Raw genomic sequence first — 22,125 nt, 5'->3', positions numbered from 1 at the left:
GCAGCCGCCCCGCCCAGCGGCCGGAAAAGGAGGCGGAAGGGGCGGGGCTTCTCAGGTGATGCCATCCGGGCGCCAAAGGCCAGCGCGCCCGCCCACGTTAGCGTTCGGAGCGAAAGTGGAGCGCTCGGCGATGGCGGCCGCCGATTCAGTTTTGGGATCGTTGGTAACGGATCTGTACGACGTGCAGGCTTTCAAGTTTGGAAACTTCGTGCTGAAGAGCGGGCTCTCCTCCCCGGTGTACATCGATCTGCGGGGTATCGTGTCTCGACCACGTCTTCTGAGTCAGGTGTCAGCCCGGGAAACGGGAGAACTGGGCTGGGTGGCAGAAATGGGGACCAGGGAATGGAGGGGGAGGGTGGCAGGAGTTGGGCTGCAGGTGAGAGCAAAAGAACCCAGCGTGAGGGGCGACTGCACTGTCAGCCTGCGGAGTCGCTGTGAGAAGCCCACGAGCCAGGAACTGTTAGCTTCTTGGGGACCCAGAGAGCAGCCTGCGCTTTGACCCACCCCACGTGCTTCGCGAGAGAATCGGGAACCCAGTTTGGGGCCCTGTCTCATAGAAGTGGTTGAAATTCGGTGTATTTAACCTCTAGAAAATTAGATGTGGGGAAGAAAGGAAGAGATGGGTGGGGAGAATTTAGCAGCTACTCAAATACTTGGAAACACTGTTGTTGGTTGGAAGGGAGGATTCGATTTTGCCCTGTGCGACCAGGAGTAAGAATTAAGGCCTGAGGGTGACGTTTCATGGAGGCAGGTTTTTTCTTTTTTTGTCAATGTAAGGAAACACTTTCTACAAATTAGATGTTTCTAGCACAGTGTTTCTTAATTTTGAGTATATGTGAATCACGTGGGAATTTTGTCAAAAGTCGTAATATGCTGGAGTAGAGTTGCCAGCCAAAGCTGCAGACCTCACTGAGTAGAAGGGTCTAAATGTGCTTTTGTCATTTTTCCCCCCTCTTTTGTGTGTGTGTGTGTGTGTGTGTGTGTGTGTGTGTCTATGTGTAGCCCTTAATTTATTGTATTTACACACGATCTTCCTACTTTTGTCTTTTAACCTTCATATTAGCCTTATGATTGGTTGATCCACTGCTTTTACTAAGTGTTTGCCTTTATCAGTGAGAATTTTCCTTTGCTGCATTTTCTTATTTTCAGTTTTGGCCTTTTCTACTTAAAGAAGTCCTTTTAACTTTTCTTGTAATGCTGGTTTAGTGGTGATGGACTTTTTTAGCTTTTGCTTTTGGGGAAATTTTAACTCTCCAATTCTGAATGATAACCTTGATAGTTACAGTATTCTTGGTTGTAGGTTTTCCTTTTCCCTTTGAATATGTCATGTTCATTCTCTTCTGACCTGCAAAGTTTCTATTGAAAAATCAGCTGATAGTCTATGTGAGCTCTCTTGTGTGTAACTAGCCACTGTTTTGTTGCTACTTTTAAGATTGTCTCTTTGCCTTCAACTCTAGGCATTTTAATTATGATATGTCTTGGTGTGAGCCTCTTTCGGTTCATCTTGTTTGGGACTCTCTGCTTCTTGGACTTTCTATGTCTATTTCCTTCGCCAGGTTAGGAAATTTTTCAGTCATTATTTCTTCAAATAGGTTTTTTGTCGCTGTCTCTTTTCTCCTGGGACCCCTACGATGCTAATGTTGGTATGCTTGATGTTGTCCTAGAGGTAGGTCTCTTAAACTATTTCCATTTTTTAAATTCTTTTTTCTTTCTGCTGTTTCGATTGGGTGTTTTCTGCTACCTTGACTTGCAAATATTCTGCTTTGATCTTCTGCTCCATTTAATCTGTGGTTGATTCCCTCTAGTGTATTCATTTCAGTTATTGTAGTTTTTATATATGATTGATTCTTTTTTATATTCTATATCTCTTTGTTGAAGTTTTGAGTTAATCTATTCTTCTCCTGAGTTTATTGAGTGTCTTTATTACCAATGCTTTGAACTTTTTACCTGGTAGATTGCTTGTCTCCATTTCCTTTAGTTTTTTTTACGGAGTTTTGTTTTGTTATTTCATTTGGAGCATGTTTTTTCATCTCATTTTGGCTAACTGTGTTTTTTGTATATGTATTCTGTTGATCTGCTATGTCTCCAGGTCTGGAAAGAGTGGCCTTATGTAGAAGGTGTCCTGTGGGGCCAGCTGCGCAGTCCCTCTGGTCACCTGAAGCCAGGTGCCCAAGGGCTGTTCCCTGTGTGGGTTGTGTGTGCCCTTCTGTTGTCGTTGAGCCTTGATTGTTGCTGGCATGTCAGTGGGTGGAGTTGACCCTCAGGCTGACTGACTGAGGGCCAGCCTTGACTACAGGGGACAAACTGTTGTGTGGGGGCTGACCCCAGGAAGCAGGAGTCACTTTAGCAAGGCTCTTGTGCCAGGCACGGCTGCCCATCTATATGTTAGTTGTAAAGCTGCTTGGCTGGGGCTCTGGAGTGGTCTGAAGCCTCTGGGGAGTGGCTCCAGTTTGGTCAGCGTTAAGCAGCAGCTTGTGCTAGGCTTGGAGGCACTTGGGAGAGCCTAAGGTGTGAGCCAAGACCAGCTGCCACTTGTGCCAGACTTGGGGCCACTTGGCAGGAGCTACAATGGAAGCTTAGGCCGGCTACCATTTGTGTGAGGTTTGTAGACCTTTGGGAGAGTCTGTAGTGTGAGTTGAGGCCCCCTGCAGCTTGTGTGGGGGTTGCAGACCTTTGGGAGAGTCTACAGCCTATACCTAGTCAGGCTGTTCTGGAAGAGGCTCCAACTGGGTGAGCAGATTGAGTGGGGAACGGTCTCAGGGAGAGGCCAGGGCAGGGTGATCAGTGTTAGCCGGGTTAATGGAGAGCAACAGATTTTGCACCTGCCCATGCCAGGCTTGCTAAGTGGGAGGAGAGCTCGACAAAGGAAAAATGGTGCCTACCAGTACTTCCAGCCTCAGAGAGTTCTTCCGATCCCTACCCCTCCAGCACTCGCCCTAAAGTTAGTTTAATTTCTCCCAATATGACGCAGGCCCTTCTCAGGCTGCTGCCTCTGTACTGGGACTTGGAGCAAGTTTGTCTGTACTTGAGCCCTTTAAGGGCAGTGTCTCAGTCTCCTGTAGTCCTTTGTCTCTCTGCGATGTGATCGCCACTGGTTTTCAAAGCCAGATGTTATGGGAACTCCTCTTCCCAGAATGGGCACCCTGATCTGGGGAGCCAGGTGTGGGGCTGACCCCTCACTCCTCAGGGGGGACCTCCATAGCCCAGCTGTCCCTCCTGTTTATTAATCGCCTTGCTGTGCATGTGGCACCTGTCCGGTCTGTGGCTCTGCCCCTCCCTCCTACCAGTCAGTCTCAATGTGGCTGCTTCTTTATATCCTTTGTTTTAGGATTTCTGTTCAGCTGGTCTTCAGGTGGTTCTCGGTGATGGTGGTTCTATAATTCCATTGTAATTTTGATGTGTTCATGGGAGGAGGGGAGTTCAGGTTTTACCTACCCTGCCATCTTGACTCCACCCGTCGCCATTGCAATTTTGATTGAGATTGCATTGAATCTGTAGATTGCTTAGGCAGTATGGACATTTTAACAATATTAATTCTTCCTATCCATGAGCACAGAATATCTTTCCATTTATTTGTATCTTCAGTTTCTTTCATCATTAGCTTACAGTTTTCAGTGTACGGGTCTTTGACTTCCTTGGTTAAATTTGTTGCTAGGTATTTTATTTTTTCATGCAGTTGTAAATGGGATTGTTTTCTTAATTTCTCCTACGAAACTTCTTTTTTTTTTTAAACTTGTCTGTTGCCTTTAATTAACATCTAAATAGATACCATATTCTTCTTTAATTATAATATGGAAATGTCTATGAACAAAATAGATAATTTTTTGCAAACTCCTAGGAAAGACTGGTCAAGTCCCTCCAAGGTTTGAGCAGCATATCTATGCAGCTAGGGCGTGGTCAGTGTTTGGGGACCGAGGTAAATATCCACAATCCGTGCATTCCTTTGATTTCTTCTTTTCCTGCCTGATTTACCATCTGGTGCTGCTGCATAGTCCTCTTCTCCTTAAATTCTTCTGACTCGATCTGGATCTCATACATCGCCCCACAGCCTCCTGAAATGTCAGTGACTTTGATTGCTGTAGTTCGAGGAAGCTTTCTTTGAGAATTTGGGTCACTTTGAGCTTCCCTCAGTCTGCGAGGCAAACATCCGCTGGGCTCAGTGGGGAAGAGAAAGCCGGCGGAGCAGAGGCGCTGCCGCGGCCGGGCTCCTCGCTGCCATGCCCGGCTGACGCGACCTGCCGCCCGAGGTCGCCGTGTGGCGGAAACTTCTTAACTGAAGACTTCTTTCAGGCAGCAAATATAACTCATGGGTGATAGACAGGTTTAGCTACTGAAAGCATAATGGATTACTGAGGAAAGCTGGGAAGCCTGGCGGCCATCTTTAGTCTATGGGATCAACAGCATAGCCTTTCCTCCCATCCCATGTTACCCTCAGAGCAGACCCTGAGTCTAGACAAGCAGGTTCATTGTTGTGTTTTTATTATTTGTAAACTGGGACTTATGCTGTGGTAGTTTAACAAAAAGGCATTTGTTCTTTTTTATGATCAGGTTTGAGACTATTTCCTACTGGGTTGTATTATTGTCTTTAATGTTATGTTACATTATTTATGCACCATTTAAAATAGAAATAATCATAGTTTATGTGTTCATTTTCTTTACAGGTTGCAGAAATTTTATTCCAAACTGCCCAAAATGCAGGGGTCAAATTTGACACTGTGTGTGGAGTACCTTATACAGCTTTACCATTAGCTACAATTATCTGTTCAACCAACCAAATTCCAATGCTTATTAGAAGAAAAGAAACAAAGGATTATGGTAAAAATAACAGTCATATAAGAATTAAGTTGATATGTAACCTGATACTGCTAGAACTTTTTCTAGGCACTGATGTTTTACCAGAGTCACCTTGAATATTCTTCATAAGACCTTCAAGTTGTTATGGCTCGTGGAATTTGTTAACTGTTGCTATAAATCACCTTCCTTTTCTTTAGAGTCTAGGGGTGAAATGGTTTGTATTTATTACGCAATGAAAACAGTGCTTTTTTTGCACCATATCTATGAGACCCAACATTTTTACCAGCCCTTCCCTCATCAGCAGAATGTTTATCAAGTGGGTTTGCTTTAAAACCAACTCAATCTAAAAATATTGGAACTGACTTCATATTTGATATTGAGGAAGTAATGGGTTTTTGTTTTGTTTTATGTTGGTGTGGCAGTATTTCTGTTATTTTTTTTTTTTTTAAAGATTCCTTACCTTTTATAGGTGCATTCTAGAAATTCTTATGATAAAATCATGATTTCTGGGATATGCTTCTAAAAATTATGGGGGGCGGAGTTGAGATACAGTTGAAACAAGAACTGTTCACCCAGTTGCTAAGTGGTAAGGTGCTGTATTTAGGGGTGTTATACTGTTGTCAAGCTTTTTTTGTTTGAAATTGGCCATTATAAAAATAGTAAAAGCATTTTTGTGGCTTGAAGGCATAGTGTTTGTTTATATTAATTCCTGCCCATAAAGAAATTATTGTTTCTATTTCCTTATCTTCAAAAATATTTCTTAGAATCAGATCATTCATTTTTAAATATACCTAGAAATACAGTCATGTGTTCTAGTCTACGCTGATTCAGTTAAACTTGCCAATTCTTCAAGGGGCGGGCGGGCGGGGGCAGGAGTTAAGAGAAAAGGAATGGGAAAGAGCAAAGATGGCACCTGTGGTAAAACAAAAAACGTGAGTAAAGTGCCCAGTACTACACGTATTTCTGTTTCAAAATAAGACAAATTTGGTAGTGGAAAATATAAAAATAAGTCTAAAAAAATTAGTCTATAAAGTCTACAGCCTTAGTTATGTACATTTTGTAGATTTTCTGAAAATAGTCTATAGTGGGGGTTAGAGTAAAAAAGTGTATTTAGTCACATTGCATTATATAAGTACATAAAGTAGTGGTGATTGGTCTAAATGGTTGCTGAGTATTTTCCCTCCTGAATTTATATCTGCAAAGGCCAACTTTTTGGCTGATCTCGTGTAATGAACTGGTTTGTTAATGGGAAAAGGAATGATTTTATTGAGGATATTGGGTTATTCTGTATTTCATCATTTTCCTTGATCTAGGAGATCTTGCTTTAAGGCCTGTATTTGGAATTTTGATCATAAGCATGTTAAGTGGTATTTACACTACAAAATACTCTGCTAGTTTTACTGTAAATATTCCGTATATATAACTTTGACAGTTTGGGGATACTGAGACACTGAACAAAATGGTAATCATGGCATTTTGAAGATTCATCAGAAATAAAATCCCAAGTAGATTGTCAGAAAATAAGATTTAGATCATCTACCCCTTCATAAATACATGCGATATTTATATTGCAAGACACTTCGTGAGTTGACTAAAATAAATACATAATTTTAACTTGAAATCAATATAATTGTTTCTTTTTCAGGTACTAAGCGTCTTGTAGAAGGAGCTGTTAATCCAGGAGAAACCTGTTTGATCATTGAAGATGTCATTACTAGTGGATCTAGTGTTTTGGAGACGGTGGAGGTTCTTCAGAAGGAGGGCTTGAAGGTCACCGACGCTGTGGTGCTGCTGGACAGAGAGCAGGGAGGCACGGACAAGTTGCAGGCACATGGCATTCGTCTCCACTCAGTGTGTACATTGTCCAAAATGCTGGAGATTCTTGAGCAACAGAAAAAAATCGATGCTGAGATGGTCGAGAGAGTGAAGAGATTTATTCAGGAGAATGTTTTTGTGGCAGCTAATCATAATGGTTCTCTCCCTTCTGTAAAGAAAGCACCCAAAGAACTCAGCTTTGGTGCACGTGCAGAGCTGCCCAGGATCCACCCAGTTGCATCGAAGCTTCTCAGGCTTATGCAAAAAAAAGAGACCAATCTGTGTGTGTCTGCTGATATTTCAGAGTCCAGAGAGCTGTTGCAGCTCGCCGATGCTTTAGGGCCCAGCATCTGCATGCTCAAGACTCATGTCGATATTTTGAATGATTTTACTCTGGATGTGATGGAGGAGTTAACAACTCTGGCAAAACGCCATGAGTTCTTAATATTTGAAGACCGGAAATTTGCAGATATAGGAAACACAGTAAAAAAGCAGTATGAAGGTAGGTATTATTCAGGAATCTGCAAGAATCAAATCCAGCATAAACTGGCTGAAGGAAAAAAAGGAACTGTACTGGCTCACATCACTCAAAGTCCAGCTGTAGAACAGGCTGTCAAGTATAGTTGGATCCAGGAGCTCAAGTGATGTCTTTTGGACTTGCTTTATCTTCATCTCAGCTCTGCTTTCTTCTTTCTTGACTTCTTTCTCAGGTAGGCATACTCCTCATGCCAACCCCAAACCAGTAACTGGGTATCGAATACCTTAGGTAAAGAATAGCTAAAGGGAGAGCTAGTACCTTTATCAGCTCGCCGGGGTAATATGCCCCACCACTGGTGATAGCAGGTTTTTAACTATGTAAACGTCTTAAACTGAGATTTGGTCACGGGTAGTTCCTCTAAAGAAAATGGGTGTGCTGATGCCAGAAGAAGGGGCATAGGTTCTAGGCAGGCAAAAATGGCTTGGCCCTGCAGAGCACAGTGAGTTCTGATATTTGAAAAATGAAAATTGCAGATAAACAATGAAAAAGTATAAAGTCGTTAGGATTTATTAGCAGAAGATTGGTTGATAGGTATCCTTTTTAAAGAAATTTTTATGTTAAATAGGCAAAGTAGAGCATATATTGGTTGAAAAGAATACTTAATTCTCTACCCATTCTATGCAAATTTCTGTTGCAGTGTATATATCTAATGCTTGTTTTCGCTTAACCTTATATGTTTTGTTACTAACACAGGCGTCTTTTGAGATAATTTTTTTTTTAAGTAATACATGCCTATTCTTAAACTATTTCTTTAGCGTAGATTTGTCTGTGACTTCTTCATGTGCTTGAGATGTCCTACCCTTATCACGTTGCTTATTGACCTACTGTAGGAGTGCTATATAAACTTTCTACAGGCTTGCATGTAGTTTTTTAAAAAATCAATTAGAGTTATTGCTGTCAGCTTTTTTATTTTTATTTTTTATAAATTTTATTGGGGAATATTGGGGGACAGTGTTTCTCCAGGGCCAATCAGCTCCAAGTCGCTGTCCTTCAATCTAGTTGTGGAGGGCGCAGCTCAGTTCCAAGTCCTGTCGCCGTTTTCAATCTTTAGTTGCAGGGGGCGCAGCCCACCATCCCATGTGGTAATTGAACCGGCATCCTTGTTGTTCAGAGCTCGTGCTCTAACCAGCTGAGCCATCCCACCGCTCTGCTTTCAGCTTTTAAAATGAATACAATTGCCTACTGAAATTAGAAGAGCTAAAGGGAGCTAAGGAACAAGTAGATTTGAGACATGGTAAAGCGGCTGAGACATCCCTGCAGAATGAAAATTTGTCACCTTGGGAGGAATTGCAGAAGGTTGATACCTTTGACCTCCATAAACACCTATCTTCACGAGAGTCCATTACTAATTGTGTGCGTTTTACTGGCAAGCTTCAGCCTGCAAGGAAAAACAGTCTTAGTGTTGCTGGAAAACTAAGTGCAGAACTTGCAAGAGTTTTTCTTTTTCATTGTGATCTCTCAACTAGCTGGTAGGTGGACATACATTTTCCACAGGTGGAACCATAGGGCTACTGCTAATCACTAAAATTCTTGAAGTGTTTCACTATTTTACTAACATGTTACTAGGAGATTATTTCATATTGTAGTTGGTTGGGCAAACAGTGACAGGTTTTTGTGTGAAATTTGACACATACCTTTTTTCCCCTTCTTAGGTGGTGTCTTTAAAATAGCTTCCTGGGCAGATGTAGTCAACGCTCACGCGGTGCCCGGCTCGGGAGTGGTGAAAGGGCTGCAGGCAGTAGGCCTGCCTCTGCGCCGGGCCTGCCTGCTCGTGGCGGAGATGAGCTCTGCGGGCTCCTTGGCCACCGGGAGCTACACGAAAGCAGCGGTAAGCGACAGACTGGGGTGAGAAGGCTGGGCTGTTACACTGCATGTTCCAGGGGAAGAAAGTGTCTTAATTAGGGGTCTGTGAAACCTCTGCTAAAAAAAAATAAATAAACAGCAGCTGTTGTTAGTGTGACAGTATATTAATCCTAGTTGGCTAGGGTTGCCTGACAGTTAATAGCATTTTCCGTCTTGTAGAGGGCACTTAAGAGATTTGAATTGTACTCCCAAGAGAGAAACATTGAAACACAGATATTTGGTCAAATAAGCATCCGCCTGTATGCTTACCTGACCTTTAAGATAGGTTTTTTTTTCATCTCAGCAGGAGTTGAAATTGAAGAGCTTGTTCTCAGAATCTCCCAAGCCCCACAGAGATGCATTCTGATGACAGCAGCCCACATGAAGTAGCTGTTTCTTTTTCAGTCTTTGATACTGATTGGTTTGTGTGGCAGAGCTCTTCAGTAGAGTCCAGTCACACTGTTCCCTCCAGTAACTCCCCCATTATTAAAAGTTCTTGTAACACCGTATGCCTTAATACCCAGCCCCCACCCCTGCATTCCAGAATGAAAGGAGAGAGGATAATTATCTAGTTAAAAAGTTCCTCTTCACATTTTCCTCTGTGTAAGTTTCATAGTCGGATAATCACCTAGAAAGTTGGCTGGATCACCTTTATAGATACTTTAAAGACTATTACTTTTAAAAGTAATAGAACTTTTGACTTTAATATTTTAATTTTTACGTGGGAATTTATGTTTTCATGTTGTTTCAAAGGCTGTCTGTGGAACTGTGAAGAATTCCCATGGCCCTAGGGCCAGGTTTTAACCCTACCCCTGAATAGACCGTACATGTCTATGATTTCCCAGCTCTCAGAGCAGCTCTCAGGGTTCATGAGTCAGTCGGTGCTGGTGTGTGGCATTCTGGGAGTCGGAGTCTGGCCCCAGGAGAAGACATTGCTCATCGGTAGGTGGTGGTACTGGTGGCAGGAAAAAAGCAGCCTGCGCTTCAGGGAAGAGCCAAGTTAGGCAGTCAGACAGACCTTCTAGGGAGACTTCCCTGAGTGTGAGGTAATGGTTTAGGAGTCGCAGAGACCAGTTGTTACCAAACGTTAGAGGAGGAAGAAAGCGGTAGAGGTGAGCTTTCTGTAGCTCCTGACCACAGAGCTGGTTTTCATATGGTGGCCATCCACATAACATGAGTATCCTGTGTAGCTAGGCAGTGAATCTTTAATGTGAATTCATACCATTAAAAAGGTATTCCAGAGTATGCTCATCATATCCTTGTTGAACATAGGTAGGTCCCCAGGTGATACTACAAATAAATAATTATGCAGCATCTAGATTTGAGACACGTATGGTATAGGATTTTTAATGTTGTTAGGGTATGGTTAATTGGGAGAAGGGGAGAGACGGGGTTAATGGAGCAAGTATGTAGATTCATGTGTAAGGTTTTCTGCTTTAGATACAATGAGTTCAATATAAAATGAAAGACATCAGAAAATAGCAAAGTTTCTTACTAGAGCCAATTTGTTACTTGTAGAACTATTATTCTGTGTCGTTAACTGCTTTCTTGTCATCTGTCCTATTACATCCCATTTAGGTTAGAATGGCTGAGGAACATTCTGAATTTGTGATTGGCTTTATTTCTGGCTCCCGAGTAAGCATGAAACCAGAATTTCTTCACTTAACTCCAGGAGTTCAGTTAGAAGCAGGAGGTAAATCTGTTCCTTGGTTATGGTTCTTCCAAAATACTCTTTACCCAAGTCAGCAAGGCAAAGTGAAATTTTGTGTGTTATTTTAAAGTTGCTAAAGAGAAGCTTGTTTGTCTAGAGCAGTAATGAATGAGCCCTTTTGGCCTGGTGAGGGACCTAGACATGCAAAATAGCTTGTGGTCTAATTTGAGGGGGAAAATGGAGAAAGCTACTTTTCATTGAAATATACCCCGAAACTGATATTTTAGATTAATGTTTACCAACTGATGTTCTGGATATGCTGCCAAAAAAGGTGTTTTATGCTCAAGGAAGAAGCGCTAAGGTAAACACAAACCTTTGTTTCTTTGTTAAAGGACTTTGCAGGGCCCTTGATGTGCTAATGTCTATTGTGACTCTCCCTGTGGAGAGACTTGATTCTGTCTTGTCTCTCGAGCTTATTTGAACATATAACACTTTCAGCAGTCTGAGAAGTGCAGTTGCAGTCGCTAAAGATCAGTGCACATTTTCTCAGTGTTGGTTACTAGTCCATAAAGGAGTAATCTAGTCCATAAATTTAAATCTATACCTAGATTTAAATCTAGGTATAAAAATATACATATTTAAATGTCCTATGGGACTCATTAACACTGCTTTGATTTTGAATGGGGAAGAAATGATGACCTGGAAAATCAAAAGTTACCTTTAAAACTGTTAAAAGAAAAGTAGATTTTATACTAGCCATTCTTTTTTTTTTTTTTTTAAATTGGGGAAGGGGAACGGTGTGTATTTCCAGGACGTTTTGTTGGGGAACAGTAGTGTGTTTTTCCCAGGACTCATCAGCTCCATCCAAGTCAAGTGGTCCTTTCAGTCTTAGCTGTGGAGGGCGCAGCTCAGCTCCAGGTCCAGTTGCTATTGCTAGTTGCAGGGGGCGCAGCCCACCATCCCTTGCGGGAGTCGAACCGGCAACCTTGTGGTTGAGAGGACAGGCTCCAACCAACTGAGCCATCCGGGAGCTCAGCGGCAGCTCAGCTCAAGGTGCCGTGTTCAATCTTAGTTGCAGGGGGCAGAGCCCACCATCCCTTGCTGGAGTCGAACTGGCACCCTTGTGGTTGAAAGCCTGGGCTCCAACCAACTAAGCCATCTGGTCACCTGGGAGCTGAGCAGCAGCTCATTGTTGTCAATCTAGTTGCGAGGGCACAGCTCGCTGGCCCATGTGGGAATCGAACTGGCAGCCCTGTTGACCACAGCTCGCGCTCTAACCAACTGAGCTACCCGTCCGCCCTATACTAGTCATGCTTATGTAAGTCATACCCATCTCTCCTTCACACACTTCTTTCCTCAGGCCAGCTTCCCTCTCCACAGACAGCCACATAAATGGTGTGACGTGTATCCTTACAGACCTTTGACTTTACATGTACTCACATATGCACACAGAGTTGCAGAATGTTTTGTATCTGTGCAGCTATGTCATATTTGCACATCTAGAGGTGCCTTTTAACAACACAGTAGCGTTACCCAGTTAGGGTTGGGACCATGGTATGTTTAGCCATTCTCCTGTTGATGCATTTAGACTGTTACAAACTGAACATCCTTGTATGGATTTTTGAACATGTAGAGAGTATTTCTGGAATACTCTTCTAGTCTAGAAACTCCTCAAGGATGAGAGCTCTTTCTGAAGATTGCTTACCCTCCAGCACAGTGCCCCTGTGCCACATAAATATTCTAGAAGTACTTTTGCAAATGTTGGAGGGAACGGACACTATGCTTTTTAGGAGCTGATGAAAGTTGGTATTTCTGTAACTGGAAGGATTGCCCTGAGAACATAATGATTGAGAGTATGAGTTTGGTACATCTCGGTTTTCTTTTTAAACTCTGAAATACTAGAACTAGTGGATACCCATTAACCTTGAAGGAGCTAATTATTTTATGTAAATAATATAACCACACTTAAGAAAAGGAAGATACTACCTTTTTGGTATTTTGTTTTTAAGTACTTTAAACAGAAAGCATCAACTTTCTGTAATCAGAAAGAAAGCTAATAGGCTGATTAGCATTCCAGTAAATTAATGAATGGTAGATGTTATCCCCGGGGTTATAGAATATCGGAGGTCTCCATTTCCCAGATTTCATGTTACAGGTTCTGTATATTACAGAGCAGACCTCAGCAGGATGACTTGCCTTCCTAAGGCTTTGTAATAGTTGCCTCGGCTTTCAACATTTTTTTTTTGAAACTCCACATTTGTACTAAACATTATATGAGTCAGATTTGGATTTCTGGTCCTTCTATTTAGTAACCATGTATCTTTGGACAACTCAGTTTACTTCTTTCAGTCTCATTTTCTTCATCTGTGAAATGAGGATAATGATGGTGACCTCACAGGGTTGTTGAGAGGCTTAAGTGATACGATGTTTAAAGCACTTACACACTGTCTTGACAGGGTAAGCACTCTGTGCTTGTCGACTATTAACGTCCCTTGTGAGCCCCCACAATTCTTTCACTAGATAGTACAGTTAGGATATAGGCTTTGGGGGATATTGAAAGCATCTTGGATTTGAATGATAAGCCATTTAACAGAAGGCTTCTGGAACAACAGAATTTGAAAGGAAGGAAAAAGAGGGTTTCTGGTTCAAGATAATGATGTAGGAATCCTGCACTTACCTCCTTCCCTGGACACACCAAGCTACATAAGGAACATTTGCCTCTGAAAACAAAAACTAAGGCTGGCTGAGCAAGGACTACACCTCGGCAAAGAACAAGAAACGCACATCCAAGGGAGTAGGAGAGGCTGGAGCACAATCTTACCTACACCCCGCCCCTGGAGTGGTAACCCACAATCGGGAGGGACCTCCAACCCAGAGCTTCTCTGAGAAGAGAACGGTTTGAACTGCACATCGAGTGCCCCAGCTGTACCTGCACCTGAGAGATGAGCCCCCAAAACATCTAGCTTTGAACCCTAATGGGGCTTTTGTCCACGAGACCCACAGATGAGAGTCACCTGAGGGCTCTGAGCAGACTCACCTGCCTCAGGCCCAGCTCAGAGGCAGCCGATGGTACCCAGATACTAAGTAAAAAGGCTCGTTTGCTAACATTAAAGTGTTGGCCCGCCGGGAAGGCCTCTAGCTTAACATACGTCTAAGAGTTGGCTGGAAACCTCCCGGGATGGAGACTAGTAGGCGCCGTCTTCACCCTCCAGAGCACAGTGTCTCCTGGAAGGGAGTTTTTACACCATCTGCTGCCCAGAGGACACCCCTTGATCATGTGGCTCTGGAGGCAAGGGAACTTGTGTTCCTAGATCCCAATGGGCTGTAACGATTGGGAAGGCAGTTCTTAGTAGGCGACCACCTCCAGGGCACCGCAGACAGCATGCTCAAACACCTCCCCCCCCCAGTCGTTCTGTGAAAGAGGCCTATTTGCTTGTCCTGGAGCTTTGGCCTGAGGCCGGGCTTCGGATTTGTCACACATCTAGTGGCCTAGGGAAGTGCTCTCAGGGAACAGGCTGCTGGAACACAACCTGCACTCCCACTGCCTCACTCCAAATCACCGGTGTCTCCCAGAAAGGAGCTTCTACCCTGGTCTGGTGCCTCGATGTTTGCAGTTGCCACCGAGGGACACTTCCGCCTGGCCTAGCTCTGGGTCCCACAGGACTGTAACCAACAGAGAAAATGTTCTTAAACAGGTTCCACCCCCCAGGGCACAGCAAGGAACAACAGATCCAGGAGCTCAGCCTTTCTGTGAAAGAAGCCTATTAGCTTTTCATCATAGCTGCAACCTGAGGGGCAGGCTTCTCATTAAACACACATCTAAGGGCTGGCTGTAATCCTTTCCAGAGACCTCAAAGGGCGGGTGCTATCTTCACGCTCTCCCTCTGCTGTGTTCCAGAGCTCAAGTATCTCTTGGAGGGAAGTTTTTATAGGTGTCTAGTGCCCCAGTTTTGGAGCTCCCGCCCGGGCACACCCCTTCATCTCCTGGATCTAGTAGCAGGGGAGGGGGATTTGCATTCCTGAGTCCACAGGCTGTAACGACTGGGGAGACAGCTCTCAGGCTACCACCCCCAGAGTACTGCACAGACAGCTTACTGAAGCATAATCCCGGTCTTTCTGTGAAAGAGGTCTATTTACTGGTCCTGGAGCTTCAGCCTGAAGGGCAGGCTGCGGGTTTGACACACAGGTGGGGCCTACAGAGCTGGTCTCAGGGAATGTAAACTAATGGACGCCATCTTTGTGCTCCCCCTCGCTACAGCTTGCTGGTATATTGGGAGCCCTGATTTTTGTGACTGCTTCCCAGGAGACACCTCCATATAACCTGGCTCTGGCGGCAAATTGTCATTGTTTGCAGATGACATGTTACTACATATAGAAAATCCCAAAGACTTCACCAAAAAACTTTTCTAATTAATAAAATGCAGTAGATTGTCAGGATACAAAGTCAATATATTGGGTTGATGCAAAAGTAATTGCAGTTTTTGCGATTTTTAACCTTTTAAACTGCAGTTACTTTTGCACCAACCTACTACACTAATAACAAACTATCAGAAAGAGAAAATAAGAAAACAATTGCATTTACAGTTGCATCGAAAATAATAAAATACATAGGAATAAATTTAACCAAGGAGGTTCTGAAGTCCTGTACGCTGAAAACTATAAGACATTGGTGAAAGAAATTGAAGAAGACACCAATATATGGAAAGATATTCTGTGCTCATGGATTTGAAGAATAAATGTTATTAAAATGTCCATACTACCCAAAGCAATCTACAGAGTTGATGCAATCCCTATCAAAATTCAAATGACATTTTTCATAGAAATAGAACAAACCTAAAATTTGCATGGAACCACAAATGACCTCAAATAGCCAAAGCAATCTTGAGAAAGAAGAACACAGCTGGAGGCATCATATTTCCTGATTTCAAACTATATTACAAAGCTAGTAATCAAAACAGTATGGTATTGGCATAAAAACAGACATAGATGAATGGAGTAGAGTCCAGAAGTAAACCCATACATACATGGTCAATTAATTTACGACAGAAGAGCCTAGAATATGTGAAATTGTTGTAATTATACAAGGGGATGAATGTTAACTAGACTTAAGGTGGTGATCAGTTCACAATATACAAAAACAACCATGTTGTATACCTGAAACTGTTATATGTCAATTATACCCCAAAAAAATCCATGAAAAGAACAAAAAAGCCAAGATTAAGGATTCGGCTTTGTGCATGGTCTGAGCACTCGGGCTGTGGCAGAAAGGTCCAGTGTGTGGCCATGGGCCATTTAGATGCCCTGGGAGTCCTTTTCCAGCAGTGTGTCACAGTGATTCTGAGATGCACACTAAAATTGTCCCCAATCGTAAGGCCAATTTTTGTTCTTTTCAGTATTGAACCTTTCTTGGCAATATAAGTGATCTACTTTTTTGTTTTTTGATACTGTTACACTATAAATGCTCTACATCTAGACATTGGTTGGCTTCTTTCTCTACTGTGGAGGTCTCTAGCCTGCGTGAGGGGGTCTCCTCGTCTACTCACTCACTGTGTAGGAGGGGCATGGAAAGCAAGAGCATATTTCTATTTAAAGCCGGTTAGATACTTTTCCAGGAAAGTCATGGGACAGGTTTACTGATGTTTTATATTGTGTTAAACAGTAACTTTTGTGTTTTTGCAGGGGACAATCTCGGCCAACAGTACAATAGCCCACAAGAAGTTATTGGCAAACGAGGTTCTGATATCATCATTGTAGGCCGGGGCATAATAACATCCGCGAATCGTCTGCAAGCAGCTGAGATGTACAGAAAAGCTGCCTGGGAGGCTTATTTGAGTCGACTTGGCGTTTGAGTGTCTCGGGTACATTTTGTGAAGGCCTTGAAGACCCATGGCCTCCTGAAAAGCACTGGCTGGAGATAATAAGCAGCCTTCAGTACTGCTTGGATTCCACCAGGGGTCGTGTGTTGGAATGACTTCTGGAATTATCAGTGTTTAGGAAATATTGGACAGCTTGTAATCCCTGCATTATCACTATAGTAAGTTCCTTTTCAAGCATGCATTTAGGGAGACTGATGTTGGTTAGACGATCACAGTCCTGTGTTAAGGTCTTCCACCTTTGAGGATCCCCCGTCCCCATCTCTAGGCCAGACTTCTTGGTTTTTAATTGCCATGACATGAAAATTTTAGGACATCAAGAGGCTAAAACCAGTACATTTCTTGTGTCCTTATTCTGTGTCTAATGTGATGCCCAAATAATATTAAAACATTAGCTGTGCTCTTCCTCCTCCTCTTAAAAGTGATAGTCCAGGCATCCAAATGGTGCTGGTTCCCAGAGTGGGGAAGGGGGAAGGTGTCTAGCTGAGCCCCGGAAGCCAATATCTGGCTTTCATTTCCACAAATGGAGAGACCTCTGACGCGTTTCTTCCCCTGGGCAGCAGTTGTGCACCTGTGCTGAACTCCAGTCACAGGTTCCTACTGCCTCACTGGATTACAAATAGACCAACTGCTCTTTCATTTATTTTAAAAGACAGTGGCATCAAGAGGCCTAAGGTTCCAATTTGGAGGTTTGCTCAAGTATATCTTTCATTGTCCTAGCTGTTGCTGACAGGGACGGAAAAGTCAGCCTTCACCAGAAATAAAGAGAAAGGAGCCCAGTAACGGAGCTGATGGTGTTACCTTCATTTCTGGGTTCCAGCACATTTCCGTGGTGGGGCCGAGGACTTAGACCTTTCCTCAAAAGCCCCGCCTTCACACATGTAGAATAACCAATTAGGTAGCCCTCTCCTCGCTCTTCGTCCCAAGTGTTTCTCCCAGAAATTCCTCCGGATTTCTGGATAATCCTGTTCTCCAATACTTATATAGATTTCCCCCCATTTTTATATTTCTTTGGCCTATTCAGGAAGCATCTCGGAGGGAGGCGTGTGAAGGGTATGGGGTCAGATGACCGTTTTGAAATGGCCCCACTGCACACAAGGTCGTTTGAGCAGGGCCAGGGCGGCAGTTGCATTTGAAGGCTCAGTTCTGATTCTCCCGCCGCACTCACCATCTGCCTGTCCCTCGTCCCTCGTCTGGGTCATTCCTACAGGCACTGGCAGGTATCAAAGGACCTGCATTTCCTCATGACGACTACTGCCGTCCCTGAATGCCCTGCTCCTCGAGTGATGCAGATGGAGCCTGCGGTTTCAGCTGGGTTTTCACTGCTTTCCCTTTTCGTGTCTGCACTTAGCAGCTTCTGCTCTGAGGTCCCAGTGCTGCATCTCTAGAGACATTCCTCTCGAGAAAGGCAAGTTATCGAGGAGTAAGAAGACCAGAAGGAAAAGGAAGGTGTGGCCCTCAGAGCTACTCAAGGAGCTGAATGTTAGGAGAGGAAGAATATCCAGTAAAACCTACAGGAATCTCTAGGTGACTTCAAAGCCTTGGTGACCTGGAGGCTGAGAAACCTCTGGAGTGATGCACTGGGGTCTGCACTGGCCATTTAATGGGCACTGCGCAGTGGGTCTTGCACTTGAGCATGCATCAGAATCTCCTGGAGGCTTGTCACATGCTGACCCCAGTGCCAGCGTGTCTGACGGGATAGGTCTAGGGGCTTGGAAATGTGCGTCCTGACAAGTTCTCATGCTGCTGCTCTAGAGAACACAGAGCCACTGCACCAGTCCGTCACAGGTGTCCTCTGCATTAAGCCGGCCGGGGGTCCCGGCCAGCATGTGGCTGTGCTACTTTGTGGTTGGCTCTGACTCGTCATGTCTTTTAAAGCAACTGAGACCTAAGGCAGGGAGAATGGTTTATGAAATTCCCCCCTTTCCCATTTTTTATCACAGCGTTTCCTACTGATAAAAGAATACATAATTGCATATGAAAGGTGAAAAGGAATGAATGAAGGGAGTGCCTGTGTCCCCATAATGCTGCCCTGGCTGTGGCCCATTCCTGCCAGGTGGCAGCTCACATGGCCGTGAGGTCTGCCTGCCTCTTGCCCAGTCATCTGCTCCCGCCCCTCAGAGGTGTGAGCTGCCACAGTAGGATGCCGGTGCCGCCTGTTCTGTTTGAAGCTCACCGAGGGCCTCTTCTAAGTAACTTGAAGGGAGGAGGCCAGAGGAGCGTCAAAGAATCCCCTGACCCCAGCACATACTTAAGTGCAGACCTCTGGGCCCCATGATCAGAGAATGTTTTAGCAGACTTGCTGTTGGCTTGGAAATCTGCATTTCTTACAGAGGCCACAGGTGGTTTTGATGTGTCTTGAGAATAAGCCCAGTGCTGGTGACCTATCATCTAAGCAAGAGCCCAGTCTGGAGTCATAAAACTGGAGCACAAATTGATTCAGACTGAGAGCTTGGGCTGTCGTGGGGCCTGTGAGGGTGCTATTGAGCACAGAAGTATTTTGGAGGCATTAGCTAGTTTAGCCCTTCCTCAGTCACGGAGTATTTACAGAGTCTGAGCTCTAAGTCTAACACCTGGTCCTAGTGAGGAAGAGGGGAGCAGCTCCCACACAGTGCCCAGAACATCTGTAAGATTACGGGAGTGGAGGACTTATCCCCTGGCCTTGTCCAATAACCTAGGTTTGCGGTACCACATAAGCCCATCGATTGTATGCTGGGGGAACCTAAGCAACTGGGTCCAACTCCCCTTTAGAGCTCCAGAAGTAGAGACCCAGAATGTAAAGGCATCTGTTCACGGCCAGCTTACGCACCTGACAGCCCTGGAGTTTCGGTCCCAATTCGGCCCACTGGCCCCTGACTGGAGGAACAAGTTTCTCACAGCCTATCCTGCTTAGTGCAGCACTGGCCCACAGGTGAAGTCTATGGGACTTCTGCCAGCCATGGGTTGTTGCTGCATGAGGGTTCGCCCCACTTGTCGAGGCGTAGTACAGAGCCACAGGTCAGCAAAAGAAAGCGCCTGAGGAAATCCAGCAACCAGGGGAGGAAAGCAAAACCACCTGTAACAGGTGTAAGCTATCAAGAGAGCAGGGATTTTGTTTGTGTTCAGTGCAGTGTTCTCTGCACCTGGAACACGACCCAGCAAATGTTTCTGAAGAGATGCCAGCACAATTTTTTGTTTGGGAACTAAAAATTTTAGCTTGGAATTTGAAAACGATGGAAAATTTTAAAGATGGTATGATAATCTCGCAAACTACATTTGTGGGCTGGAAGATTCAAGTGGAAGGAATCAAAATTCCAAACAAAGGGACAAAGAAATGGAGACATGAGGGAGTAGATGAGAGGTTTAGAGGACAGATCTATGCATATTAAGAAGAAGACATAAGGGGAGGAGAGGGAATCACAGAAATGAGGAAAATTCCCAGTTTGAAAAGATACTTGAGTCTGCAGCTTAAAAGGGCCTGCTAAGTTCTAGACAGGAGTTTTGGACAGAGGCATACACTTAGGCACAGCCTGTAAGAATTATGAACTCCAAGGGTAAATAATTGTACAAGCACCTAGAGGAATAAATTACTTGCAAAGTAAAAGGAATCAGACTGGTAGCCTACTGCTATCTGTAACACTGGAAGGTTGGAGACAGGTAGTGACATCCCCAGGCCCTGAGAAGAAAGACCTGTGAAACCAATTAGGAACGCAGCCATATGATCCCCTCAGGTTGGAGCAGCCTGACTGTTCTTAGGCTCCCGGTAGCCTGTGCTTGCTGCACTTCAGTGCTCCATCTCGGATTCACACCAGTGGGGAGATGCACTGAGCGTGTGCCTTTAAAGGGCTCGTCAGGTGGAGGCTATGAGCGCAGAGGTAGCCGGTGTGTGGAGCCAATAGCAATGGGACCTGTTAGCAGCTGAAGTGACTATCCCAGCATCTTAGGGAACTGAAATTGGGAGCTCCTTAGAGATCATCTAATCCAATCCCTTTTCACATGAAATTGAGGCCCATCGAGAAACGACTTGCCCAAGCTTGCAGAAGAACTAATTACAAGCAGAGCAAGGACTAGAATCCCTGTCTCTTGACTACAGTTTGATAGTTTTATTACACGCTTTTTACTCCCTTTCTGTGTAGACTGACATACTCAACTTTTACCCCTTTATGTCTATATGCAGATACATCATTATACATATATTGTTCTTTCACCATTTAATCAAGTATTTACTGAACACAGGAAGTGAACCAGACATACATTGTCCTGGTCGTTACGGAACTTAGTTTCTAAACTTAATTTTTAAAAGGGATTTCCATACTAAGAAACATCAGCGAGTTTTCCTATCACTCACAACTCAAGAGACATACTCTTCCGTTGCTGCCAGGATTCAGCAGAAAGTGCCAAAACCGAAGTAGCTATTCTAGTATTGTCCTGATTCTTTTCCCCTCCCTGAATCCATACACGTTGCTATGTGACTCAGCAGTTCCTGCAGTTCAAGGTGAAGAATATTTCCACACCCTACCGATGCGGGTTTGGCCACGTAACTTGCTTTGGCCCGTGGAACGTGGATAGAGGAGATGATACCGTTTCTGAGCCCAGGCTCATGAGTGCTCACCCCTCTGTCACTTCTGCCACTACCATAAACATGCCCTGGCGAGCGCACAGGTCCCAGACGAATAACAGAGGACAGCAGAGCTCACCCCAGCCTCCCACAGCCTGATGCACAGGGGATCCAGCTGGTCTGTGAGCCTGCCAGAGTGATAATACACACTTATTATCGTGTGCCACGGGTTCCGGGGGCTTTGTGAGGCAGCCGTAGCAAACACACGTGATGATGTGCTGCCGCCCTCCCAGATCCAGCTCGTTACCAGGAAGACAGGCTGTTCCACCAACATCAGCCTGCCTTCAGCCTTGTCAGTCCGCCGCTGGCTGCTTTTCGTGAGCTCTCTAAAAGAAACAGCTGCTTGGCTTTTGTGTGGACACTGCGTTTCAACACGGCCCAGTATCAGTGATTAACTGACCATGCGGAACCCCGTGGACTGCAATTTGCTTCCTCTGACTCCTAACAGGTGGATATGCGATCATGTCAGCACACAACTCGCCGACTAAGCGTGGGCTAGGAGGACAGTGAAGCAACAATACCAAAATATGTTCTTTGAAGGAATCTGATATATTCTTTTAAAAGCAAGGGGGGAGAAATAGGATTCCTTGAGCTTCTGTACGTTTGCTTTATAGTTAATGCTGTTTTATTAAATGCTGTTTTTATTTTGGATTACAGGAGGTGGGACGCATGTCTTTTTTTAGGTTCTAGGCTTCGTATGAATTACCAAGTTATTTATTTATTTTTTTTTTGCCCTTCGTTTTCTCCATAGCCCTTCCAAGCCCATATGTGGCCTTTGTGCCTCAGGAAAGGGAGGCCACATGGAAACACAAAGAGAAATAAAACAGTTAGAATATTGTTTAACTTTTAAAGTTCAAGGTTGGGCATAAGTATTGGTTTGGAAGAACGTGCCTCTCTTCTTCCCACCAAGCGGGTGGCGGAGGGGTTTCCTCTGGCCTGGAGAGGAGGAGGAGGGTGAGGGGCGGTCACAGGCAGATGCCGGGGTGGGCTGTGATACTGAATCCCCCACCGCAGG

General features: G+C 44.3%; 1 protein-coding gene and 1 pseudogene across 3 annotated transcripts; one reads left to right on the top strand and one right to left on the bottom strand.

The window, feature by feature from the left end:
• Nucleotides 1–67: 67 nt before the first annotated feature.
• Nucleotides 68–21,766, top strand: UMPS (uridine monophosphate synthetase). 3 transcript variants are annotated; one of them, XM_019738987.3, is made up of 6 exons: nt 68–286; nt 4,662–4,815; nt 6,440–7,111; nt 8,800–8,975; nt 10,568–10,682; nt 16,320–21,766. In XM_019738987.3, exons 1-6 carry the CDS (start codon nt 131–133, stop codon nt 16,487–16,489), a joined length of 1,443 nt encoding a protein of 480 aa, XP_019594546.3. In that variant the 5' UTR covers nt 68–130; the 3' UTR covers nt 16,490–21,766. The 3 variants fall into 3 exon arrangements, with proteins under 3 accessions (XP_019594546.3, XP_074186869.2, XP_019594545.3); XM_019738986.3 differs by having other exon boundaries at nt 119–254; XM_074330768.2 differs by lacking the exon at nt 10,568–10,682 and having other exon boundaries at nt 73–286.
• Nucleotides 3,898–4,219, bottom strand: LOC109451065 (bolA-like protein 3 pseudogene; annotated as a pseudogene).
• Nucleotides 21,767–22,125: the final 359 nt, after the last annotated feature.

Source organism: Rhinolophus sinicus, chromosome 17 (assembly GCF_057876585.1).
Source record: "Rhinolophus sinicus isolate RSI-liver-muscle chromosome 17, RSI-T2T, whole genome shotgun sequence".
In the NCBI taxonomy this organism is placed as follows: domain Eukaryota; kingdom Metazoa; phylum Chordata; class Mammalia; order Chiroptera; family Rhinolophidae; genus Rhinolophus; species Rhinolophus sinicus.
Note: the sequence above shows the minus strand (reverse complement) of the source record. Positions and strands in the feature narration are given on the sequence as shown.